Source organism: Rattus norvegicus, chromosome 16 (genome assembly GCF_021556685.1).
Source record: "Rattus norvegicus strain SHRSP/BbbUtx chromosome 16, alternate assembly SHRSP_T2T, whole genome shotgun sequence".
In the NCBI taxonomy this organism is placed as follows: Eukaryota; Metazoa; Chordata; class Mammalia; order Rodentia; family Muridae; genus Rattus; species Rattus norvegicus.
The window spans coordinates 8,702,953-8,729,912 of record NC_141549.1 but is presented as its reverse complement, the minus strand read 5'-3'; the positions used below and the strand labels follow the sequence as shown (position 1 = coordinate 8,729,912).

At 53.5% G+C, this 26,960-nt stretch overlaps 1 protein-coding gene across 13 annotated transcripts in view; it reads right to left on the bottom strand.

The window, feature by feature from the left end:
• Positions 1 to 2,153: 2,153 nt before the first annotated feature.
• The window catches only part of Arhgap22 (Rho GTPase activating protein 22), a 157,500-nt gene continuing 132,693 nt past the window's right edge, over positions 2,154 to 26,960 (bottom strand). For 5 of the 13 annotated variants that reach the window (XM_087588215.1, XM_087588214.1, XM_087588216.1 and 2 more), the window contains 6 exons: positions 13,266 to 13,473; positions 9,826 to 9,958; positions 9,035 to 9,108; positions 7,924 to 8,045; positions 4,923 to 5,808; positions 2,154 to 2,738 (listed from right to left, as the gene is read on the bottom strand). In XM_087588215.1, coding sequence (XP_087444341.1) covers positions 2,510 to 2,738; positions 4,923 to 5,808; positions 7,924 to 8,045; positions 9,035 to 9,108; positions 9,826 to 9,958; positions 13,266 to 13,473 — 1,652 coding nt within the window. In that variant the 3' untranslated portion in view covers positions 2,154 to 2,509. 13 annotated transcript variants of the gene reach the window in all.

The window sequence follows — 26,960 nt, the reverse complement described above, 5'->3', positions numbered from 1 at the left end:
CATGTCTTCCCCAAGAAAGTCACACAGGCTTCCCAAGGGCTCCACCTCTTAACACCACCCCAACCCCCAAACAAATTTTAAAACATGTCTGAAAATAGCTTGTAGACAGAATCATAAATTGCCTTTTACCAGTTCATCCCACTTCACGAATATTCATTCCTGTTTAACTTGATAGTGTTATCAGTGGTCTCTTCTCACTCTTTATAGAGTAGTTCACCAGATTTTTTTTTTTTAAAGCCCATTCCCCACCCGTTCATAGTCACATCCATTGTTAGATGTGAGAGGCCATTCTAGTGTGGTTGTGGCTGGGAACCTTTCGGCTTGGAACGGCTTGTGTAAGCATAACCTAATGGGAAGAGAAGCAAAGGCCGAGAGGTTCCCCGGCACAGCGAGATCACGGGTGAGCCTCATGGTCAGTGCCTCTCACCGGAAGTCATGTCTCAACAGGAGCATGCATCTCACAGTGGGAAAAGACCTGAGAGGCGTCCTTTAAGTTTCCCATAAGTTATAAGTGCCCAGATCCCTATGTCCAGCAGGTGGCAGACTTGGCTTGCATACTCTTCCCTGTCAAGGGCAGGCAGGCAGGCAGATGGCCTCTGCCATGGTCAGACTCCTTCTCCGCCTGTGAAACCCTCCTGAGACTCTGGTCCTGGAAGCTCTTTTGATGAACTGCTAGCATTTTTTGTTTCAGGTCAACTCAGAAGAATTCTACAGCTGTGCTGAGGGAACACAGCGGTGTGAATAAATTGGTCTCACCTAACTTCTCCCAGGGCTGTTTCCCCCTGTCACAAAGGAAATAAGGAATAATCTTTAATGTGCCTTGTGAGAGGTTCTGAGGAGTCAAAGTCACCTTAGCCTTTCCTCTCTGAATTAGGAGGGTGATGCTTTACCTTTGGGCAAGGAATGCAGGCTGCCTCCAGCAGTACCCCATAACATACACTAGAATACAAGAATACTGCATACAAGGAATGCAGGCTGCCTTCAGCAGTACCCCATAACACACATTAACATCTCTGCTGCCCTCTTGGCACTCCCAGGGACACCCTGACCCTGACCTCTGACACAGCGGGAGGGTCCTCGGTAGGAATCCTCGTTGTAAAAATCTCCAGTCAGCTTCCACTGAGGGTGGTGGTAGGGGCAGCTGACCTTGTTTTTCATGAGGGGTGGCACTGTAACAGCACTGTAACTCTGGCCATTCTGCTGCCCAGGGTGCTGTCATACATGGTACCTGGGGTCAGGCAGGTAGGCATTGGGGGCTTTCTGCATGGTGACCAGAAAGTGAGATACTTCGATGACTTCTTAACCACCCCATACCCCTAAACACGCGCACACACACACACACACACACACACACACACACACACACACACACACACACACACACACCTCAGTCACAATAGGTCACTACTTAAAGGGGAAACAAGAAGCTGCACTTGTGACAACAGAGAAGCAGGGGAAAGGAGAGGCCAGTCCTCTCCCAGCCAGGCCTGTATAATGGCCAATCTTGCTGTCAGCCTGACTGGATTTACATACATAACAGACACCGAGACACCTCTAAGCCTGTCTAGGACGTTTCTAGAGGAAGATCTATGGTCTTGTGGATACAATGTGGCCAGCTGTCTCAGGTTCCTATTGCCAGGTCAGCTCTCATGCACGGAAGCTGAAGGCTTCCTAAAATGTTTGTCAGGTATCTTAGCATAGCAACCAGAGTACACCAGAGCTTTCTGGAGGCCGGGGTGTAGGGTAGGAAGCATGCAGGTTCTGAAGCTGTCTCAAGGAGTGGGTAGACATGAAAGCTATGGGCCCACTCTTACTCCCAGATCTGGAAGGTGGGCAGGCACAGTATAAGGTGGGAGACATCTAGAGGGCCAACCAGCTCTGACCTCCTGTAGAGCCAGTCCTCTGGAGCAGAGCTGAGCCCCTGCAGAGAAGAGCAGGCTACTGAGGGCAACTCAGAGGGCCTTGCAGGGTAAGAAGTAGCCAAAGAGGCTCTGAGGTGGGAGAGCTAAAGGAGCTGCTGAGGTGGCTTCCCCAACAATAGTGCTAAGACCCTCAGGGAGCTTCACCCATACCCTGGGGATGCTCAACCTTCCAAGAAATGTATCCCCTAGTAAACTCCGTCTGGAACAGACATAAAGAATGAGGCTGGTGACTGACTCCATGCTTTCAGAGCACATTTAATAGTTCTTGGCGGTGGCCTGGCTCTCCAGGTGGCCACTGGGGACTGACTCTTCCTGGAGGAGAGGCTGATGCTCATGATCTTGGCACCATCGCCCCTGACACCTCCTGGGACCCGTATGTGTGGAGAAGTATCCAGATCCTGCCTGGACTATGTGGGATCCTGACAGTACCCATTCTGGCGTCAGGCCCCTCTCTATCTGGCACTTGGAGGCAGATGACCCTGCTGGTGGCCTGGCCCAAACTTGAAGCTCCCGGCTTCCTCTGCAGCCTGTGGCCAGCCCTGCAGGGAAAGTGAGTGGACATAGGTGGACATGCGCTTCCGCTCCTTTCACTCTGGGGCTCTGGCCCCTTTGGTCCCAGCAGTCAAGCTTCCCAGGGTGGCGAAGAACTCCTCCATCTCCCTCTGCAGCAACTGGTTCCTGCGCTCTGCGTCCTCACGTGCTCGCTCAGAGTTCCGAAGCTTGATCTCCAGCATGGCATACTTCTTCTTCTCCTGGTCCAGCTCCTCTTCCAACCGACACATCTGCTTCCGCAGGTCAGAATTGCCCTCCTCGATGCTTAAAAACCAAGAAGAGGGCTTTTCAGACTCTGGCTCCTGGGGTACTGTCAGAGCAGGAATGGACCTGGGTCTTACCCAGGCAGGGAGGTGGCGAGGGGGCTGCAGGAAGGGATCTCCCAGCCTTGCCCCACTGCTACAAGCCAGTGGTGGGGGGCTCCCTACAGGGAGGCTTCCTTGGGTTTGTGACCCAGAAAGGCCACTGTAAGGATTCCTGCCCAGCACTGGGACGAGCAGTATCCCTGAGCCCTTGCTAGATGTCACCTTTTGTCATTCCACTCCTGTCAACTGTCCTCATGAGGGAATCACCTTTCACAAGCGAGAGGGGCAGGTGATGGAATGGAGGCCATGCATCCACATCTCCTGCTGCTTTCTATGCAGTACTCTGGCAAGAACATAAACCCACCGGAAATACCTGCCTGACCTTTATGTCCTCCTCGGGGTCACTTCCCACGATTGCTCTGCAAGTCCAGTAATATCAAGCCTTCACATCAGTCTGAGCACCATCGCATTGATAAGAGATGACACTGGGACCAGCATTCTCTGAAGTGTGGGGGTGACTCCCCTTCACTCCCCAGAGCACCGCAGTCACCACAATGGGACAGTGTGCGTGCAGCAAAGCACCAGCAAACAGTGGTATCTGTGGACTGGGTGTCAACCCTGCTCCCAGACACTGAGCACAGTGCTTGGAGAAAGGTGACCTCCCTTCTCCACAGCGTTGGGCATGCCACGAGAAGGAACCTCATGGAGGATGGCACCGAGGTCTCACTCGCTTCTCCTTGGTTGAGCCTCCCCTCTCTGTCTATACTACGTTAGAGTGACTCAGTCTTGTCTCTTGATGCTAAGCTTCTAGTAAGCTCCTAGCCTGATTGTGAGCATCTCCAAGTGAATGGTGCAGCATGGGGCTCCTGACAGCTTCCTCAAGCCATGCCCTGTCCAGCCTAGTTCTCTCCGATGAGCACCTGCCGATAGCTCCTCCCCTACAGCACTGCGACCTTTATGCCAGAGGAGCTCTTCTCAGCTCATTAGAAAACCCACCCAATCCACCTTCAGAACTTGTGCCAAACTGTCCCACCTCACCTGTTGCCCCTGTGGCCCATTGCACCCCACAGGCCTGGACTCCTAGTGCCTCCTAATTGGTTCCTATGGACCCTCCAGTGAGTTTTCCAACCAGAGAGCCAAAGTCCTTGAGACTTCAACTCCTCCACACTCACTGTTCCCTGAAGACCAAGCAGTACCCAGGCCAGAAGCCCTTGCCCTGCTCAAGGCTGGCAGAGCTCTGAGACATGCTCCCCTACCCCCCACCCCCAGGCACTCCTATCCTCTCCTGAGGAGGCCCCCTTCCCTCCCCAGGGCTCCTATCCTGTATCTTCTTCCTAGCATGGCACACATTTCTGATGAAGCCTGTGTATGGTCTCATCCTGGTACCCCCAAATACAAGTCAGGCACAGGATTCTGGTGAGTTTGGGACACGGCTCTGTCCCCAGCATCTAGCACAGCATCTATCTGTTTTTCACAAACAAAAGATCCCCTTAGGGAGATCCTGGAAGGGCAGGGACTGGATTACAGGGGACAGAATGGGTGAGCGCCATGCGTGCCAATAGAGCCCATTCCCAGAAGCCTGCTGGATGGGACACAGTACCATGGTCCCCTTCCTTCCTGTGCTGGAGACCATCCGCATACACTCTCCTTCCAAGCCTCCCCTGTCAGTTGAGAGTGGTTCAAAGGCCTACACTGTGCTCCTCTGTTCTTCCCAAGGAGGGCTGTGTAGGTAAGGAATGGTGTAACTAGGCTTACTATAGGCACCCGGATAGGCTGGTTTGCACACTGGACATCCCCCCTGGATAGCCCACTCTTTGCCACTCTCTGATACAGTCATTCAAGGTTCTGTCCCCACTCACTGCATCCCAGAGAGCCACCTGGCTCCTGACTCCTGTTCTACACACAAGCTGACATCCACCCTTGTGGAAGCCTACCAGTTGATGGGTCCACCCAAGCCTGCCAGTTGATGGGTCCACCCACTCCAGACCCCAGAAAAGGTAGTGTTATTTTCCAAGGAAGGTAGCCTAGGGGCGGACTGCTCTGAGCTCCGCCCCTTACAGCTTTCTAAGCCCCGCCCCTTGCAGCTCTCTAAGCCCTGCCCCCTGAAGCTTTCCACGCAGCCAGCCTAAGCTTGATCCTTTACCTTTTCAGGCTCCTCTGGTACTCAATCCTCTGGTGACACAGCTCCGCCCTGAGCTCGGCCACCTGGCCCTGGAGAGCCCGGCAGCGGCGAACATGGGCCTGTGAGGGACTGCCCGGGTCATTGGGCTCACTGCTGCCACTGCCCACACATGCCTCATCCAAGCTGTGGCCCAGGTCCGGGGACGGGTGGCCCTCACTGCTGCTGGGGAGAGGAGAGGGCTCGAGTGCCCACTCAGTGTGTAAGGAGCTGCAGGCAGAAGAGTTGCTGGCCCGGCAGGCAGTGCAGCTGCCGATGGAGGCCTCTCGGGAGGATGAGGCTACAGACCATGCCGTGCTGGCCACGCTGGCAGTGCTAGAAAGGTGGCTGGATGGTGGCACGTTATCATAGGTGGAGAGTCTCTGTGCTGAGCCTGTATCCTTAAGCCGGTCCCCTGATGAGGCCCGACGGTGGCTGCGAAGAGACGATAGCCCGTTTATGAGCCAGTTCCCACCAGAGGAGATGATGGGTACCTCTAAGGATGAGCTGACCCCCTTTGGGCTCTCTGACCGGGACCCCTGCTGCCGAAAAGAAGACTTCCAGCCAGGCAAAGTATGCATCCTCTTCCCAGGGCTGGTGGCCGCAGGGCCGGCTTGGCTGCCAAGGCGTGGCGGAGAAGTTCTAGAGAGCACTGCTGCAGCTGGCCCATCCAGAGAGGAAGTCCTGTGTGTGGGCAAGCCAGAGCTCCCAGGCTCGCCCTGGTGGTCTCTGGTGACCTCTTCAGAGCCCCACTCTACTGTGCCCTGGACAGTACCACGTGGTGAAGCAGGTTCTTCAAAGGAGGGCGTGGCAAAGAGCTGTCCGTGTTTTCGGATGAGGACAGTCATCAGATGCTGAACCAAAGATGTGCCTGGGGTACAGAAGGAAGGGAGAGGTTGGCTGCCAGTGCCACGGCCCACGCCTCCAACACACTCAGGGCTGACTCCAGCTCACGCACAGCAGGAACACCAGCTGGGTTCTGCAGGGCACCTTCGCCTGTGTCTGAATGAGAGCCATCATACCAGACAGTATCACGCACAGACAGGACTATGCCCACAAAGCCCCTGAGTGTGGAGGAAGCCTAGCTCACCACAGATAGGAGGAGGTAGGTCACACACACACACACACACACACACACACACACACACACACACACACACACTCGCATACATCCTTTTTAAAAATTACTTCTTTGGTGGCTCAGCAGTTAAAAATACTTCTTAAGTATTTTTAAGTATTCTTAGTTCTTGCAGAGGATCTGGGTTCAATTCCCAGTACCCAAATAGGGGCTCACAACCATCCACACCTCAAGTTCCAAGGGACACATGCCTTCTTCTGACCTCAGCAGACACCAGACATGCTCATGGTACACAGACATACATGCCAACACAGCACTGATACACATTTTAAAAATGAAAAATTTTAAAAGATTTTATTTATTGCATGTATATAAGTGCTTATCTGCATGTGCACCTGCAGGCCAGGAGAGGGCATCAGATCCCATTATAGATGGTTGTGAGCCACCATGTGGTTGCTGGGAATTGAACTCAGGACCTCTGGAAGAGCAGGTAGTGCTCTAACCACTGAGCCATCTCTCCAGCCCCGAAATAAACTGTTTAAAAAGCATTTATATGAGTATTTTACTGGCATGTATTTATGTGTACCACATGTGTGTCTAGTGCCTGTGGAGGTTAGAAGAGAATGTCAGATTCCCCTGGAACCAGAGCTACAAATCGTGAGCTGCCATGTGGGTGCTAAGAACAAAGCCTGAGCCATCTGAGAGAGCAGCAAACGCCACCAAGGCTCTAGCCCTGTAAATGTGTGTGACTATATGTGTCACATAAATACACGTGTTCAGTGTTGCCCACCCATCCCTCCCTCCACCAACCAATCTAGGAGCTCGGTCGGTATGGGGCCCAGCAGTAAGGACAGGGTGATGGGAAGTCTACAGTGTCCATTCTGCAGACTTGTTCTCCCAGCTGCCTGCAACCAAATACCAGAGTATGGAGGTTCACCATGGGTGAGGAAGACCGTGGTGTAGGGGACTCCCCACAGTGTGCAGTGATCCAGGAAGAAATACAGAAGGTATATAGATGATAGATAGATAGATAGATAGATAGATAGATAGATAGATAGATAGATAGAGATAGATAGATAGATAGATAGATAGATAGATAGATAGATAGATAATCTCAGTCAGGAAACTGGGCCCTCCCAGAATGGGCTATGAGGCTGCTGCCAGTGTCCAATTTGGGGCCCATGTCCTGGGTCCTAAACCAGGGCCTCCTGAGTGTCCCCACCACTAGATGTGAACATCCTGTGTGGGCAGCATGGTTCTTGCACTGGCTCTGTTGGGGACAGTCTTCCCAAAGGCTTGTGCATTCTTGTTTTCGCTCCAGCCTCTCCATGTGGGTCCTGTGCAAGTTTGGCTGGCAGGCCCCTGGTGACTCATCTCACCTCGCTTGGCCTCCATTCCGTCATCCGGGACTTAAGGGCAATTACCACACTGAGGCTGGGTGTGAGGGTGGCACAGGAGGCTGCTTTGACCCTTTCTCACCTCCTTCCCTTTCTGAGACCTTGTCTCATGTGGTCCAGGCTGCCCTCAAATTCCTGGACTTGAGTAGTTCTCCGGCCTTAGCCTCACCATGTTGCTTTTCAAAAACAACATCACATTACTACTTATCGCAAAAGAGAAGTTTACGGGCCTGTCTGTCATCCAGGGACCTGAGACAATCACGTGCCTGTGACAGTAAAACAAAACAATCCACGTGGGCTCCAGGACAGGGATCCCGGCTTCCCAGCTGCCCTGTCACCTCTAACCACTGGCTATCCCAATGTTTTCCACAGATCAGCTGCTAGTGGCCCCAAAAGGAGGGCTGGAGGGGAGGAAGTCTTGTCCCCGAAAATAGAGACAGACATCTAAGCTATTGATCTCCTGGCCTGCTCTGAGCCCAAAGCCCCCCAAGCCAAGCCACCTCCTCTTTACCTTCCATGATGGTGACTGGATCCTCCACCTGTGGCCGGAGGATGTTAGGGCCAAAGACAGTTGCCAAGTTCTGGACGCTCATCTTGTTGACGTCTGAGTGGGCCTGCACTTCATCCAGAAACCTGCAAAAGAGAGAAGAAGCAATTGGTGAAAACAGCGAGTTCTAAACTCTAGTCTGCTGTGAGCTCTAAAGCCTGCCTGGCCACACCCACCAAGCCACACCCTCTTCATCTACTCAATTGGACACCACCTAGCCACCCACCACACTAACACTCCTAGCCACACCTCTCAGACATACCCACCCACCACACCATCCGCATGATGCCCACTCCAGCCAGCCACCCACATACTCTGTCCTTCCGTCGGACCACACCCCCACTTAGATCGTCACAGCTATGAACAGGCAAACCCCAGAAATATCCACACAAAGCCCACCCCATCTTTACCCATTCCTTACCCACTACGCTATTATGCTACCTCCAATACCCGGTCATTTCCTGCACCCACCCAGCCTACAGCTTCATATATGCATTACCTCTAGCCACACCCTTTACCCCCAGCCCCCCCCACGTGGCCCAACCTTTGTGCCCTCACACCCCATTCCACCCCCACACTCAGCCAGACCTCCCGGACTTCCCATGGTTGCTGGATATGGTGAGGTGTCTATACCTGATCAAGACAGAACATCCCCTGAGGTCTAAGACTATCATGAGGAATAAAGGCCAAGGGACACGGTTTGGTTATCCCTGGTGCAGAAGACAAAGGCCCCAAGAGCTGAGCTCCCACCTGACACTGGGTGAATGTCATCTCTGCAGACTCCTACCAGCACCCAGAATGAGGGTACACAAGGGTATGTACCTCATGAAACGTATATCTCATTAAGGGGTATATGCCTTCGGGGAAGGAAAGTGAGAGGTACCCAGGAGGGCAGAGGAATCATTCACTGACTACCTCCTACAGCTCTGTGTTTTATCCACACTCCTTGCCATCCCAACACTTGGTGAGGCAGTGCTGAGAGGGTGAATGGCCCTTCTGTACAGCTTTGTCTCTCCCGGGGTGGAGGGAGTGAACTCAGAGCCAGGAGCAGCCCCACCCCAAACGGGCCGCTTACCTGCAGATGTATCTGAGCAGGTTGTAGTTGGCCTGAGGAAGGTTGCTCACTTGTTTCGCCAACTCCACGGTCCCCTTGTGAAGAAAGGAAAAAGAAAACATTTCAGACACCAGCAGTAAGGCCTCCTCTGAAGGGATGACCGTGACACAGGAGAAGGGACGTGTGGCCCGTCCCGGATGACCTCCTCCCATGTCTCCAAAGTGTGACTGTGACCTCTGGAGGAGACTGATTTTCTTCCTGGGAGCTGGGGTGAGGGGTGAGCCTCTGCAAGGACACGGAGGAATGTCTCAGCCCACTTATCAGGGCGCAAATATTTGCCAGATAACTCTCATCCCCCCACCACACACACACACACACACACACACACACACACACACACACACACACACGGTCACAAAGGAGGCTGTCTTTTCTGCTGTGGCAGCTCAAAGCTGCAGATGGCTAGGAGGGCAGCGTGAAGGGCATGGGACTGAGACCCGTCCTGGGAGCTATCTTAGCTTCAGGTAACAGGGCTCCTTGGTCACTGTAACCTCGGAAGCCTGAGTCTGTGGGAGAGGATGGGAGAACAGAAGCACCCACTGCGAGAAGGCCAGAACTGGGTGGGCAGCCTGGGTTCCACCCCCACTTCTACTTCCGTGAGAAACTTCCAAGGAAAACAAGAGTGCTACGCAGAGTGCACAGCACTTAGGGGGTCCCCTCTCCCCAACACAGCGATTGATAAGTCCTGACTCCACATGCCCTCTGCCCGGCAGCCTACCCCCAGGATGTGTCCCGTCCCGAGAGGCACTGACCTCCCCCTCGTCCTTGGTGAGCAGCTGGGCGCAGCTGAGGAAGTCCTCATACCTGGCGAAAGGGATGACCGGCTCCGGGAGCTCCCGAAGGTAGAGCTTCAGCAAGGAGGCCACTGTGTGCACGTCTGTGGTGCTGGGATGAGGAGGGAGACATGAGTGTGAGCATGGGCCCCAGGCAGCTGCACGACTAACACGTAGGCTACACTTCCCATGCCCCCCTGCATACAGCTAGGCTCCTCTGGAGCCAGCCGCAGCTGCCCCCGGTCAAGGTCAGGCCCAGGCTGCCCATAAGTACAGGAGGTGGGGCCCCTGCGGGGAGTGCGACTGAGCTGCCAGAAGCTCCAGCTTGTGTGAACTCATCGACCACACACCACTGGCTCAGAATCTAGCTACTGTCTAGTCCAGCATTGCGAGTGAGGGAAAACCCTCTTTCGTGATCCTAGTGTGCGGCTTCTCTACACACGGTGTGGGACTTGGGAGATGTTCTGTAGCACAAGCCATGGGGCAAAGCCGTTCCACTCACGACAGTTGCTCTGGGTGGAAGGAATTACCTGTGAGCTGGATCCGCTCACAGGAAACTCTCATGGTACAGCCAAGCCTTTGCTTGAGCTTGCTCAGCTCATGGCTGACGTGGGGAATCTGTATCAGAGGGATGCCACCTTCCTGCAGAGAGCAGGCACTGGCAGGACAGGTGAGAGGTCAGGCCCTTGCCTCTGGATGTCCACAGTAGGACTTAGTCTCCACTACCGGCTCAGAGATGCCTCCACTGACGTTGTGTGTGTGTGTGTGTGTGTGTGTGTGTGTGTGTGTGTGTGTGTGTGTGTGTTCAAGCCCAGCTTAAAGTTCCTCACAGGAAGCACTTGGAGAAGATGGATCAGGGACTGACAGACAGACCTTGGCTGTACCACACACACCCAAGACCCACACGTGTGGAGCTCTTCCCTGACCTCCCCGGTTTAGCCAAGCATGCCACTGCTCACTGCCCACGGCCTTCTCCTGGACCACTCTCTCCATCCACACAGGAGGCCAGTATCCTTGCCAACTGGGACTCTTCAAGGTCAGCAGCAGCTGCTGCCTCAGGGAGACAGGAAGTGGGACTGGTTACGTGGCACTCCCCCTCCAGTCCACAGACCTTCCAGCCTGCATCCCTGCTCAAAGCTCCCTCCCTCAGCCACCCTTCCTTCACCCGCAGAGACCCATTGCTCAGCTGGACCCTTGGCCCATTTTTCCTCACACCCTGGCTCTCCCCATGGGCTTGCTCTGCAGTCTTCTATCCACACTCACTGCTGAGCTCTTCATGAACACGTGACTCCGATGTCCCCAAATTCCCTTCTAACACCACTGTGAAACCACCCCATCCCAATCACATTCTCACTAGCACAGAGGAGAGCATTCCAGGTCGATGCCTGGGCCCACCAGCCTGGGTATCTCACAGTGTATGCTGAGGCCATAGAAGGCCCAATGGGTCAGCGGACCTGCTCTGGTCAAGTCAGCTGTCTCCACCGCCCATGCCCCAGCTGCAGCTTCCCGTTCTCTCTCCGTTTCCAAAGACACCTTCTTGCCCATGCCCACAACAGCATCCATCCGGAACGAAGGCCTCACCTCTTAACTGTCTCCAACAGTGGGGGGTGACATATAGACATCCTCCTTACACACACACACACACACACACACACACACACACACACACAGAGAGAGAGAGAGAGAGAGGACTGAGAGAATGTTACTATGGAGAAAGAATAACTGGGTGAAACTTTCTTTTGTGTAAAGAAAGGCCAGAAGCAGTACCTGTACACGGGGCACAAGGGGCGGGGGTTGGGGGTCGGGGTAAGTGATGCAGTACAAGGCAGAGTAAGTCTGGGAGAGGGAGCCCCATCATGCAAGCCCAGTTGGTTGGTGGAAGGACTCTCTGTGAGAGCTGTAGGGAGCAAGAGCTCTGGTGCCCACAGTGAGCAGGCCTCTATGAGTAGGGGACAGTAAAGTACTGAGGTGTCCCTGTGAGTGAGCTCAGAGCAGCAGAACCCCTGGAGCCTCTGTGAGCTGGTAGGCACAGCTGCTATGGGAATAGCAGAAATCGGGAAAAAATGACCTCAGAAACTTAGAGAAGTTTCTGAACAGAGGGAAGACAGAACCTTGTGGTGGTGGGACAAGGTTGAGATGCCTACCTGGGAGAAGGGACTGTCAAAGCCCCAGGAAGGGAAGTGCGATTACAGAGAGGCAGCCAGGAGCCGCGGCCTGGAAGAAGGGCCTTGTAGTGCTACCAAAGCAGAGATGTAGGTCTGAGGGCCTGAATTAGGGGCAAGAGCCTATCTGAGCCCAGGTGGCACCACGTAGTCAAACAGGAGGCATGACAAGACAATGACACTACAGGGTGGGTTAGGCCAGAAGGATTGGTGCCTTGCCCGGAGACCCCAGTGAACTTGAATATGGCGGACATAAGATCTGACATCCTTACGGTAGCATTCAACCTAAGGCAGTATATCTGGCCCTGGGACATTTCTAAAAGCCATTGTTCCCAGGTCCTACCAAGGCAGTTTTGGTTTGAGGCAGTCTCTAACCTAGATGCCTTCGGAAGAGATGATGTCTGGCTATGGACATGTAGAATAACACACACGTTTCCACAAGCTGTGGACAGAGCTGCACAAGGAGCCAGGTGAAGGGACACCCATGCTCTCCCTGAGGAGCCACGGTTATCCCTGAACTCCACATCTAATGGAGAACTGGCTCTGTGTGCTAGGGGAAGTCCAGGGTCAAGATGAGTGCGGCAGAGCTTGTCTCCTGGCAGAAGGAGCCTACCTCTGAGGGAAGACATCACAAGAGGCAGAAGCTTTATGGATATCTGGTTGGTTTGATGGCTTGATCTAAGAACTACGAGAAACTGCTCTGCAATGAGACAGCCCACACAACCCCGCGGAGAGGCAATCCCTGTTCCCCCATTCCTAGACCCCGGGCAGCTGATGGTGTTGGCTTCCCCTAACCACGGGAAAGCCTCAGTGATGAGTACAGAGTCAACGCAGGCAGAAGTGACTGTCTTTTCAGAATCTGACTGAGATGGAACTCAGTTGCTCTGACGTGGGGCCATTGTGGAAGCTCGGGCTGGGTCGATGGAGGAGGCAGAAACAAGAGCCACACTGAAGTAAGCATGGAATCCTAAATGCAGCTGTACCCGGCAGCTAGCTGAGGCCTTCATTCCTCTCTCTGGGTCAGGGAAGAACTGTGGAAACCACCAGATGGCTGGCCTTCTTTGTGGCAGACACCCTCAAGAAGATCAGGGACCGGCTTGATTCTGTGCCCCAGTATCCCGCACTTGGGGTAGACACGCATGAGTCACATGGGCAGCCAACACACCAGGCCCTGCTCAGAGATGCTGGTGTCAAGGAGGAACCTACGGGAACCTTAGCAAGTGGTTCCACCTACACTGCCCTGTCCCCAGAGCTCACCTGTCAAACAGCGGCTTCTCCCCACAGTCGAAGGAATCCTGCAGGTCCCTCACCAGGTTGGCCTGGCCGGGCATACGGAAGAGCCCCTCTTCACTGAGTCCTCGCTCCCGGATGAAGTCCACACACTGCTCCACCAGCAGAGGTGCCAGCCGGGGACCAAACTTCCGCTCATGGTGCACTGTGTCCTCCAGTCGCTGCCCAAAGATCCCTGGACACAGAAAGGGACTATTCATACTCCCTGGCACTCAGCGCATGGTGGGTGAAGGGTGTTTGGGACAATGGAAGGCAAAGAATGCTGCTTGCCAAAGGAGGCTCTTCCCAAGGAAACAGATTGGAGGCTGGGAGGGCACAGCCAGGTGGCTGGTCAGAGCTGTTAGGGCAGCAGTAGGTGTGGCCTGCGCAGCTTGTCCAAGCCAGGAGAGAAGAACCCTTAGGGAGCATGTGTGTGTGTATTGTGTCTATGGATGAACTCACTCCAGATGGGAAACCATGCCATGCCCAAGCACAGGAAAGTGGGCAGATGCCAGTGGGTCAGCTCACTGGGCACACAGGACAAGACAGATGGCACACCGATGTGAGAGACACCATCCCCCTCAACACCGCCCCTCACAACGATGCAAGGAGCACTGGGGAGCTAGCTCGGCCCAGCGGGTAAAGCTCTGGACGCACAGCCGTGAGGCCTTAGCTCGAGTCCGAGTTCAGCCGGACATGGTGGCCCACAGGTGTGATCACAGTGCTTGTGCTCCCATGGCGGGAAGGGGAATGTGGGAGGGTCCCTGAAAACTTACTGGCCAGTTAGCCCTGTGTGTGCAGCAGTGAACGAGAGACTCTGTCCCCAAGGACAGACACCCAAGGTTGTCTTCTGCCATATGTACACTATGACATACGCGTGCACACGTGCACACACACACACACACACACACACACACGACAGGGAGAGGGAGACATGGGGGGGAGAAAGAAAGAGAGGAAGGGAGGGAAGAAAGAGGAGGAAGAGGAAGAAGAGGAGGAAGAGGAAGAAGAAGAAGAGGAGGAAAAGGAAGAGGAGGAGGGAACTGCCTCACATCCCCTGGGATGCTACAGGCAAAGGAAGAGAAACTAGGGAGAGAGGAGGCAGAGGAACCAGAGGAGTGAAGCACTGTGTACCACTAGCGGAAACAGGAGATGGAGCAGCTGAGGGAGACAGAAGTGTGCTGGGACTTTCAAGGAACTGAGAACGGACTGCCTGTGCAAGCGATCCCAGCTCTGGTAGACACTGTTGAAGAACCGAAAGGGGGCACGAAGGAGGTATGTGTGCGATGGACAGCAGCTTCACAAATAGCAACAAAAGGTGGGAGACCATCTCCGGCCCATCCAACCCACAATGCAGTATACCTGCACAGTGAGACCCGGGTCTGCCTCACGAAGTCGGGAAATGCTGACAGACGCCACGACATGGGAGAATCCGGAAGACACGATGCAAGATAAGACGTTCACAAAGGGACAAAAGCTGCGTGACTGCACTGGTGAGACATTCCTACATTGTCACACACAGACGAGAAGTGGAGTGGTGGCTGCCACGGGGCTGGAAGGGAGGCGGACACTCAGTGTCACAGTTTCAAAGCCGAAGGGTGGTTACAGCGCCATGTGAAACAAGGTTTAAGAAGGGTGAAGCAGATGGTAGATTCTGCGGAAATTCTTAAGAACAAAAACCGTAAGTGTGAGCAAAATAAATGAGCTCAAGTACATACTGTGCACCTTCACGCATGTGAAGCTAACAAATAAGTCAAATTGGTGGTGACATCGGGCCAGGACTTAGCTCTTAGTGGGTCTGTGACCAGAGGTGCCTCAGAGTTCCAGCATCCCTTTTTCTGAACCTGATACACTATCCCAGTCATACGCACTTTAATAAAGCGAGACCACTGACCAGTGCCTGGATGATTTGTACACTTTCCAATATGCCGTACCTCGAAAACATTTGGGAGGAAAAAACCCAAAACATCAGGAAGAATCCAAACATCTAATTGGGGCCAGAGGGGAAGGAGAGAAGGCAGAGGAATTCCGGGCTAAGAACACTGATAATTTGATACATAACAAGTCTGGGAGTTTCCTGATAGCCCAAGCAAAGAGTGTAAAGTGCCAAGATCTGTAAAGCTCTCTGCCCAGTGGGTGAGCGGCTGGAGAAACCCACTGCCTTAAGTGGTAGGGCCATGGTTCTCAACTTTCCTAACGCTGTGACCCTTTAATACAGTTAGTTCCTCAAGTTGTGGTGACCCCCCCCAATCGCAAAATTATTTTCGTTGCTACTGTTATGAGGCACAATATAAATATTTGATATGCAGGATGTCTGATATGTGGCTCCTGTGAAAGAGCCATTCAACCAACCACTGCTCTGAGAGATGTGGTCTCTAGAATGCAGTGTTATTTACATACTCATTGTCAGACATCCCCTGAAGGATGCCCTTCGAGGCATGACAGAGGCACCACACTAGAGCTCTGCTGTGCTAAGGGCCTTAGTTTTGTGGGAACAGGGTCCTGAGGCGGCCAAGTGTGGAGTTCAACCACCTCTCTGGCAGCCTACCTCACGCCCTGCTCCGGGCTGCCTAAAAAGAAGACACTTCAATCCCGGGCTGAGTGTGGCTCAGTGGTAAAGCCTTTGCCCAGCACAGGTGAGGCCCTGAGTTCCATTCCAAACACTACAAAGAGCTAAAGAGAATGGTTTTGCAAAGGCAGTTCCTTAATCTGCATGATCTGGAAATGAAGCATATGGATCAGGGGAGAGAGCCTCCCCGGCACCGCCACCCCTTTCTGGGAAAGCTCTCAGGGCACATCAGGAGGACGCCATCAGTGCCTTAAGAAAAGGTGTATGTGCTTACATGTGTCATGTGCACGCATGCTTTAGGTTTTCACTTGTACATGTGATCATGTGAGCACGTCAGCTTGTCCATGTATGTGGCAGGGACCTAGTCCATTCCGTGTGGCTCCGCAAACAGCAAACATCCCAGCCTTTATGTTGCTGAGGTCCTCGTTCGAATGGACACAAAGCAACCAGCAGCAGGTCTGTCCCATGGACGTCTGGGTCACGGCAGAGGAAGCAATACTGGACAAGAGGGAAACCTACCTCTTTTGGGACTTGGTAGGCTACTCCCCTAACCCAGGGAAAGGCATGGAGCCTGGAGCTCGGGGACAAGCTGGCTACTTGGGCAGCTCAAAGCAGGCCACACCCAGGAGGCCTTGAGTCACCTCTAATAGTGCCCTAGCCTTTGAGGTTAGAGCTGATCAGGCTCAGGGTACAGAGATTCAGCCATTTTTCCTCTCACTCAGAACTCAGTCACCCACACGCAGGGCCTCAAATGCACGAGTTTACCTCCTATCACATTGGAAACATTTTTAAAATTTGCTTTTTTTTCCTCCCCCGTCCCTCTTTGTTTTAAGGTGCACATACTAGTAAGTTTTCTCGAGCTGAACTGCACCCCAGCTTCTGAGGTCCTATTGCTTATGGTACTGACAAGCCTACATCCCCACAAGGCCAGAGTGGCAGGGCACTCCAGAGTGGCTGTTGTCCCTTGACAGAAACCCACTGCCAATCTCTTGCAGTCTGCAGTATTCCTCACGGCCTCCTACCCCTCCTAGGCTGCTTCAGGCTTTGGAGTGGTCACTTGCCTCTTCTGCTCGAAGTCTGTGAGTAAAGGCTTTCCAAATGACACCGGAGTCTGGATAAGTGAGGAAGGGGACCTGGCTTACAGAAAGAAGCCATGGAAAGCCATGTCTGTTGTCACCAGGAGCACCATCACTTCAAACGAGCAGGCACGGAGCATACAGTCGAAGTGCCCATGAATAAAGTGTCCTCCAGTGGGACACTGGTATGGCCCTGCCTCCTCCCATCCACTCGTAGGGACCTTTCATAGTGAGACCCATTTCTCAAATGTCTCCAGTGTCAGCTCACACACACACACACACACACACACACACACACACACACACACACACACACAGAGGCAGGCCTTCTCTATCCACCCCAGGGTCATGGCAGTGGGAAGGCACTGCTTTCTTCAGGGCAGAGGTAGAGGAGTGAGCATATAGAACGACAGACACCATGCAGTGTCCTCCTGTCCCAAGTCACTGCACTTAGCCCCTGGCCTCAGCTCGCAGTGACTGAAGGCCACTGTCAGGAAGACACAAGACTAACAAAGCTCGGTGATTGCAACCAGCTTCTTTCTCGCTCCCTGTGCCCCATGCTCAAGACACCTGCCAGTGTCTCCTACTATGCACTTGTGGCTGACCCTGTTCTAAGAACAGAAGGCCCCCGATCTCAAGGGGAGGCTAACCCAGATTCCCAGTGAAAGAAACTGCAGACAACACCATCCCCTAAGTAGACTGGGACCTAAGTGTATAGAGGGTTTCTGCCCGAGATGTATAAACCGAGGACAGGACTGTCCCAAGGTGTGGGAAGATATTTACTGTGTGTATGAGGAAGAGTAAAGCCAGAGGCATCTGGAGGAGCCCAGAAGAGGAAGAGAGAGCGGCAGACTGAACATGGCCAGCAGACGAGAGAGAGAGAGAGAGAGAGAGAGAGAGAGAGAGAGAGAGAGAGACAGAGAGAGACAGAGAGAGACAGAGAGAGACAGAGAGAGACAGAGAGAGACAGAGACAGAGAGAGCAGAGACAGAGATGCAGAGAGAGACAGAGATAGACAGAGACACAGAGACAAAGACAGAGACAGAGAAGAAAGGGCATAACTGAAAGGGCGGGTTGTAAGGGACTGAGAAGCTGCAGAGGGAAGTCATGAACTGGAGAAGTTTAGGGTAGAGAGAGGACTGGGAAGAACCAGGATGCCAGCACAGACTGTGTCAAGGAGCATTTGCGAGCCTCGGAGCCTGGAGGCCAGCATGTCTGCTGGTTCTGAGGTAGGCACCAAAGATGGCCGTTTGTCCCAGTTTCTTTTGGATCAGAACAGAACAGTTTTAACAACGTATTGGAATGACAGTTATATGGATGCTCCTGCCCCCCATATCCCGTTCCTTTCTGTCCTTGAACACTTTCACTTAAGGGAAGCGACTGTTCCAACTGACAGTACTACTCTTGTGCTCAGGGCCAGCATTGAATGAAATAAAAGTCATGTGAACGCCAGCACTATGACACCATGACAACAGGTGGGTGACATACAGGACGCCCAAAACGATGATTCACATCCCAGGCAGGGTAGAATAGGAGGGTTTGAGATTTCATCACAATCCACAATCTAAAACTTAGGAGCTGTTTGTTTCTGGAATTTTCCACTTAGTATTTTCTGGCAGCAGGTGGGTCACTGCACACTGGAAACCTAGAAAGTAAAACTGTGGATATGTGGTGGGTGCTGCCATGCGGAAAGGCCTCAGAGCCACCCTCAGGCTGAGAGCATGCCCCCAACTGAGGTCTTCACTGTACTAACCAGGCTGAGAGGCAAGCTTGGCCCTGCTGGCCCCCACCACCCTGTAGGCTCAAAACCTAGACAAGCCCACCCATTCACACAGCACCCAGTCTTCACAGGTCTGGTCTCTCAACCCCTGTATTCTCACTGTCCCCAGATAGGTTAGCAATCCAGCAGAGGGAAAGCCACAACGTCCTGGCACTTCAGAACAGAAGAGGTTTTGAGAAGGCGGCACACAGTAAACACATTAAGTATGAGGTAAGGAGTTATGAGTGTGTGGGGGAGGGGGGGTCAGTGGAGTAGCTCTGATGGAGGACACCGGGTGGCTAAGGGTGGGAGTGAGGAGACAAAGGGTCACATGAGCACCGACCCCAGACACCGTGAGGTGGGGGCACAAGCAGACAAATAATAAGAGCACAGAGATACAGGCTCTGGACACCCATTTGGCTGAAACCGTGAACTACAGGTCTATGTCTCTCTCTGACTTCACACACTGCCCTGTGATGGACCCGCACTCCCAGGGCATCCCCTCCTTCACTGGAAGGAAAAACCCAGACCTCATCCCATCTCAGCCTCCTGAGTCTTCTTTGCCAGCTGACCCTGCTGTAGGTAAGCCATGCTCAGGCCTCAGGCTGCCTCTCTTTCCAGAGGCTCCGCCCATGGCTGTCTTTGCCACAGTCCCCCTGGTAGGCTCCTTGAACTCCCAAAGCCCTCCTGGCAAGCCTCAGAGAGGAAGTGTGCCAAGAACCAGTTCTCGTAGGCTTGTCATGTAGCTGGAAACCCAGCCAGTATGTGGTTTCTTGAGGGCCTGGCCTACACTCGTCACCCAAGTGCCTGCTCTGCCAACGGAGAGGAAGCTGGCAGAGGTACCTTTCCTCAGGATGAACCTGCAGCCGCAGCTTCTGTCTTGACAGCCGTTCCCTCTAGTCTGGCCTACATGCCTCCAGTGAGCACTTCTCAGAAATCCAGCCACAGATACCTGCCGCTGCTCAGAGATCATTCTAGAAGACCCTGAAGGCAGCCTTCAACCTTCCTGCCAAGTCCTGGAGCTCTGTCCACGGATGACTGTGCCTCACTAACACGGGGCACCTTGTGGTTTTCTCAAGGGAAGACCTGGAGGAAGGTGGGGGATGGTTCTGCCACAGCAGGAATGGGCGGCCACTGGGATTCCCTCCTGGATCTGGTCCCAGAGCTGAGGCAGCAGATCAGCTTGGCCACTGTCTGTCTGCCTCTGGCTCTCCCCAGTGGAGAGGAGGCCACAGCCAGGGCAGGGCACAACGAGAAAACAATTCTCAAGAGATTTACAGACTCCGGATAAATCGACAGTCTCCAGCTCTCCCTCTTGGCTACAACTTCTCCTTGCCCTTTGGTTCACTCCCATAGGCAACCCACTGTGCACCCACTCTTTGAACAGCCACTTCCCCTTTGACAGGGCCACGAACTGCCCCTAGTTTAGGCCCTATTTACTGATAGCCTCAGCTTGGAAAGGAATTGAAAAACCCGTCTCACTTGCCCCCAGAATGGCCTGGAAAACCACAGCAGGTTAAGGCCTTAGAGGATGGGGGTTGCCCAATGCTAGCCAAGCCCCAGGGCATACTGTTTCCCTCTGACACAAACATGGCTCTCCAGCCCCTTGGGAACCATCTCGGATCCCGCGAAGCAGCCACCCTCCCTCGGGGCCCGCGAGCCCCTCGTCCCCCGGTCCCGCACCCCGTCGAGCCCCTACCTGGGGCAGCTGGCGCGCAGCAGGCAGGCAGGCGGCAGGGCGGCAGCGGGCAGACGCGGCAGCTCGAGAAAGCCCGCGCGGCCGGCATCAGGCCCATGGCGCGCCCGGGCGCGGCGGCGCAGCGGCGGCTGGAATGCCCGGCACGCGCACAGGTAGCGTCTTGCCCGCCGCCCGCCCGGCCTGAGCCGCCCAGGGCTGGACCTGGGGCGAGGGCGGGAGGATTGAGTGCCTGGGATGCCTACTGCCAGGCAGCTCCTAGCGCTGGGAGCTCCCGGTTCTCACCCCTTTCTCAGGCTGCGCCCCGCTATCAGGAGCTCCGAAATCGCAGCAGCTTTCCACGCAATCACTTCGTTCTAGCTGGGGACCCTCTTGAGGAACAGCCACACAGGCCAAGGCACGGGTTCTAGATGGTGCAAGGGAGGCGGGAGAGGATTGGGCAACTGGATCTGAGTCAACCTGCGAGCAGGGCATTGATGCCCCACCTAAAGCAACAGTGGCGTGGAGGGCTCCGCACTCCAGGCTTCCAGGTCTCGGACCCTCTTGAAGCCAGTATCCCTATGGTTAGTAGAAACCCCTAGGGTTAGTAGAAATTGTTTGGAGTTTATCTCATCTCCTTGAATAGCTTTAAAAGATAATTAATCTCTCTCTCTCTCTCTCTCTCTCTCTCTCTCTCTCTCTCTCTCTCTCCAAATAGGCTGTAGGCTATGCGATTTGTCTGAGGTTTCCTAGCTGGGAAGTGACAGAGATCATTCCCCAAGTTTTTGGCTACGAAGCCTAACATCTAGGTTCCTTCTGGAGAAGAGCCCACAACTGTATGTTTCCCAGTAGCACACAGGGTCAGCCAACACCTGAAGGCAGAAGTGGGGCTGAAAGAGATGGAGAAAAGGAAGAAAGCCTGAGCCTGAGGGAACGGGGGCCTCTCTTCAAGCTGGGCGTGCAGGGGACAGTCACTTCATTTGCTCCCATTTAGTAGGCTCTCTCTCGGAGTAAAGACCAAGGGAGAGTTTAGGGCTGCTCCAAGAACAGAGACACAGCACCCACTGCCATATTTTTATGGCACATGTACATGCCTTTAATCCCAGCAGTTGGAAGGCAGAGGTGGGTGGAACTCTGTGAGTTCTAGGCCAGCCTGATCTACTTACTGAGTTTCAGGACAGCCATGGCTATATCCATGATGGTCAAAATATCAAACTGGTACACAAAGGCAGGCTGAGCTGTCTCAGTCACACCCTGTCTTTATTTCAGATGGGGCATTCTGATGTCCACGTCTCCTCCTGGAACCTGTGACTGCCAGAGAAGCTTAGAAGGTACAAGCTCGTTAAGGGTGGACAGGCAGTCACAGACTACCAAGGGACCCAGGATGCTTGAACCATAAGAGAAGAGGAGACGAGACACGTCAGCCCAGGAAGTATAAAGGTTAGGGCCATATTCTCCTTCCCTGGGTCCCTGGGGGCAGCCCATGCTCCCATTAATTTTTGGCTGTGGGACACTGAGACTCTTAGTCTAGACCCTGAAGCTAAGAGTGGGGCTAAAGTCCTCCATCCAAGAGTGTGTCCAATCCAAAGTGTTCAGTTTCTCTCCTCAGGTTACTACGAAGGTCAGAAGGGTGAGGGTACCCACCTACTCATCCTAGGGTGGGTAGGTAGGTACCCATTAGTTTCCCCCTCTCTGAACCCCAGTTTCCCCAGCTGTAGGTCCCCGAGTTAGACCTCGAGGCCTAGGAAAGTCCCGGGTAAGTGGAGGTTTGCAGCTGCCTTCTGCTGATTGGTTCTCGCCAGCTCTGCCTCCCTGAGCTCTAGTCTACTGGCTTAGGAGCACCCTTGGGGAAGCAGGGCTGAAAAAGCTGAGACCACAAGGATGGTTGCCTTCCGTGAGCGTGCCGGTAGCAGGTGGGCTAGTCGGCTTGGCTGGGCATCTCTGAACTGTATGCAGAAGTACTGAGCTCCACGGAGCCCAGTGAGGGGAGGCAGGTCCATAAGGCTGCACTGCCCAATGGGGAGGAATGGAAGTCAGGATGGTGGGAAGCAGAGAGAGGGGGAGGAGAGAGAGAGAGAGAGAGAGAGAGAGAGAGAGAGAGGGAGGGAGAGAGAGGGAGAGAGAGAGAGAGAGAGAGAGAGAGAGAGAGAGCCTGGAGCCAGTTGTGTGTAGTGGGGAGCTCCCAGATAAAGCAGTTACTGTGGCCTTGGTTGTCCTGGCAGACAGCCCTAATGTCCTGGCTCTGCTGAGCCTGGAGCAGGGGCTGCCACCTGTCTCCCCTGACTTGGGGACCCCCAGATCACAGGCTCCTGGAGCTCTTTTAGGGAAAAGGCCTTCAGAACTGCCAGAAAGGAGACCCAAGGACACTGTGAACCTGTCCCTAAACCCTGCGGATGCCCCACCTGCCTTATATCAGACTGACCAGGATTCCAGGCCTGTGGGGGAGTCTCCCCCTGGCACCCTAACCTTCCTGTCTCACTCGAATGGGCAGACAGCACCAGAACCAGTTTCAAGACAGAAGCCCGGGCTCAGGATCAGACTTGCCAGGTTGACATTCACTGGACCTGAAAATAAGACTGTGTTCTTGAGTCTCCCATTGAGACAGATCTGGAGCAAACGGTGCTGGGGAGAAGTGGTCCCCAGCCCTCTGAATCCTACCTCCGCTGCTTATGCAGACTCACAGAGAGTTCAGACCCAAAGGTGTGTAGACGGAGCCACACTCTCACAGTCCCTCAGCCTGCTCCACACTGTCTCTACTTTCACTGCCACTAGCCTCTGTCCTTGCAGGTAGCTCAGCCCGACTCCCGGAGTCGACGCTTGCACACCCCCTCCTTACACTCACACCCTGGAGATCTCATCACTCCTAGTTTCCGGACAGAGTTGCAGCCTGCTCAGTTCACCAGCCAGACCCACAGGAGAGCTGCACTCCTGCAGGGATACTCAAACAGGTTGTGGTTCTCCCCCTTGTGCCTGTCAGAGGTCCCCTCAACACTGAAGGTCAGGTCATCACAATCCCTGCCTTAGGACTCTCCACTGCTTGTCTCTTCATCTCTCCAAGTAGAAGCCCATATCCTGGGGTGCGGAGGGTGCGGGGATGGGGCGGGGGGAGACGTGTACCTCCCCAGTCAGAGCTCCCTCTAGCCTTCATCAGTGTTCCTACCTCTGCCAGGGATAAGGCTGGGGTCTGGCAGGTTTCCACTGGATATCTTCCTGCTTGGCTATGGCCCTCTTGTGACACTTTGTTTAACAATGAGACACCACTTCACACCCACTACTACAACTGTGGTGGCTGTTAGCAAAACAGAAGCAAAAGCTCCTAAGAGGCAAGGGGGACCCGCCTCTCCCTGGGCGCCCAGCAGGTTAACAGCTGGCACTAATGCTAAGTTCTTTGGCTCGGACTTAAGCGGTCCCTCTGATGTCCATTTCCCTGTACGGAAGCAAAGACACCAGGAACCAGGAATTTGAGTAACTGGCAGCCGCTGGGCTCTTGTGCTGTCCTCGCTGCCTTGATCAAGAGGACTGTAGGTCACACGCCAGAGCAACTACCGTCATGCCAGCGCCAGGTGCTGGCTGCCGTGAACACTCCATGAGTCGTAGCCAACTAAGCCATAAGCTACAGCTGGCTCTCCCGGCCCCCGAAGGCCCAGCCCCACCCAGAGCTGTCTGAGACAGTGTGAGGTGGATTTTGCAACCAGGAACTTTCAGAAACCATTTCCACCTTGGCCAGACGGGGTGCACTTCCCACCCCACCCCCACCCCGTGGAGAGAAAACTGTGACTAACAGCCAAGCCATGATTGGTCTAAAACATAAGGCTCAATGCCTGTGGTTGGTGCTAGAAGCTGGATGTAGTGGGCCCAAGGAATGCTCTAAATACTCCTTCTTGGGGTGTATAAGCAGGCTGTGAGGGCTGGGAGTTGGCTGGAAGACAAGTCCTCCCTCTGCTGCCCTGTTTTGCTGCAACCTCTCAGCCCATCCTACAGTCATACGCCCCCTACACACCATGCCGATAGAGGTTAACATACACATTCGCGGTTGAGTATATTTTACAATAAAGGAAAGGAAAGTAGAAAATACACAGGTTCAAAAACAAAAACAGAATCACACCCTGTTGTAAGGGGACACCTCGACCCGAGTAACCCTGACCCATGTGGGCACACAGTTCCCCTACAATCCTCCAGTGCTGAGCGCTGTTCTTACAAAGCTACGGCAGTCAGTCTGGCAGGTGGCACGGACGACTGAAGGGACAGCTGAACAGGTTAGCGTAGAGAAGGAAGGGATAAGCAGAGACAACCACAGAGCGGAGAGCTGATCAATGCTGCCAGGAGCCCAAGGGAGAGACTATAGACTGTGGCCACCTCGGAGTTCCGGAGAGCCAAGAATGCTTCTACGTAAGATCTGCATGGGGACACTAACTTTCCAATACCAGCACAGGGTCTTTAACAGGCTTAGTAGAGTATAAGCTCGTTAAGGGTGGACAGGCAGTCACAGACTACCAAGGGACCCAGGATGCTTGAACCATAAGAGAAGAGACGAGACACGTCAGCCCAGGAAGTATAAAGGTTAGGGCCATATTCTCCTTCCCTGGGTCCCTGGGGGCAGCCCATGCTCCCATTGATTTTTGGCTGTGGGACACTGAGACTCTTAGTCTAGACCCTGAAGCTAAGAGTGGGGCTAAAGTCCTCCATCCAAGAGTGTGTCCAATCCAAAGTGTTCAGTTTCTCTCCTCAGGTTACTATGAAGGTCAGAAGGGTGAGGGTACCCACCTACTCATCCTAGGGTGGGTAGGTAGGTGCCCACTAGTTTCCCCCTCTCTGGTTCTTTCTTTTTTTTTTTTTTTTTCCGGTGCTGGGGACCGAACCCAGGGCCTTGCGCTTCCTAGGCAAGCGCTCTACCACTGAGCTAAATCCCCAACCCGTTTCTCCCTCTCTGAACCCCAGTTTCCCCACCTGTAGGTTCCCGAGTTATGCCTCAAAGCCTGTTTCCTGCTCTGTGCCTAGATGAGGAACCTCTAGCACAGGCTCCACAGCCGTCAATCCACCATGCCCTCCCTCCAAGATGAACTGAAACTCTGGGGACCAAGACCTGAAACGAAGCTTTCTCCCTTGTTTCTGTCAAGTATTTTGGTCTTAATAAAAAGTAACTTTCGCAGCACTATGCGAAACCCAAAAGGTGGAACTGATGAATGAATGAATGAATTGAATAAGTAAATAAACAAATTGGAGGTAGGGGCACTTAATGGAGTATTATTCTGAAGAGCGGGGAGAGAGAGATTGAGGTTCTGCCGCTGGCGAGATGGTACAGCGGTTAGGAGTGTGTGCTGTTCTTGCAGACAATCTGAATTAAGTTCCCAGTACCCACATCGGACAATTCACAACTGCCTGTAACTAGTTTCAAGCGATCTGGCACTCTTCTGGACCACTCAAGCACCCGTACTTATACATGCACACCCTATACACTTACCCAAGATACCTGGAGTAGGCACACTCGGGGAATTATCAAGCAGGATGAAGTTGCCAAAAGTTGGCAGGAGGAAGGAGGAAGTGGGAAATTTGTCTGATGGACGCAGGGTTTCACTTTGGGAAGATAAAGTTCTGGAATTGAATAGTGGTTGTGGCCACACAGCACTGAAAGGGTGGAATGCCGCTGAGCTGCCCTCAAAGGCGATTAACATATGCACCGGGGTCGAGTATATTTTACAATAAGGAAAAGTAAAGTAGAAAATACACAGGTTCGAAAACAAAAAGAGAATTTCTCCCTCACAAGGCTCGTTCCCAAAACTCAAAACACCTGCTTTGTTTTTTCCAAACACTCAGAGTGTATGTGTGTGTGTGTGTGTGTGTGTGTGTGTGTGTGTGTGTGTGTGGTGGTGGTGGTGGTGGTGGTGGTGGTGGTGGTGACCAGTAAGTGGGCTGACCAGTAAGCCTGAGGAAATCCTGTCTCTGCATCCTTAATGTTGAAAGTTGAAATTAGGAGTGTGCAATCACTGCTACCGCCGCTGCCACATATGGTTTCTTACTTGAGCTAGGGATTAACCCCTCTCTCTTCTTTCCTTCTTATCCTTTTGAGGCATTCATTTTGGGTTTTCTTTGCATCTTTGCTCCCTAACCACATAAATGCTATCACCCCCTTGGCGGTATCATTCAGTTCACTAGGAAGGGGTCACGGCATGCTACCTGTTGATTGGCTCCTTCAGTTCCACAGTTTGGTAGTCTAATGTGGTGGCTTCCGCCATCCCACTACACAGTGTCCCACTGTAAGAATGAGTAAGTTACTTACTGGTAATGTAGCTAGGCGCTTGTGTTAGTCTGAGAATGCCGTAAGTATGGGGCTGTGAAACCCTGCTGGGCCCAACTCTCCTAGAAGAACTGTGCACATATGTCTGCATGGGACCTGCCTCCCAGGGGTATGCTGGTTCCTGTGTATACCAGATACCCTCAAGCAACTTCCCCGCTGATACATGCAAGATTTGGGAGACACGTAGATGTAACGGGTGGTGAGTTCACAAGTCTTTGGTGACCAGCAAGCTAAAGCCCGCTCACCGTGCTCACAGGCTGAGGATGGCTTCTTTGCAAAGCCATTCAAGCCATGATCATTTCCTACCGG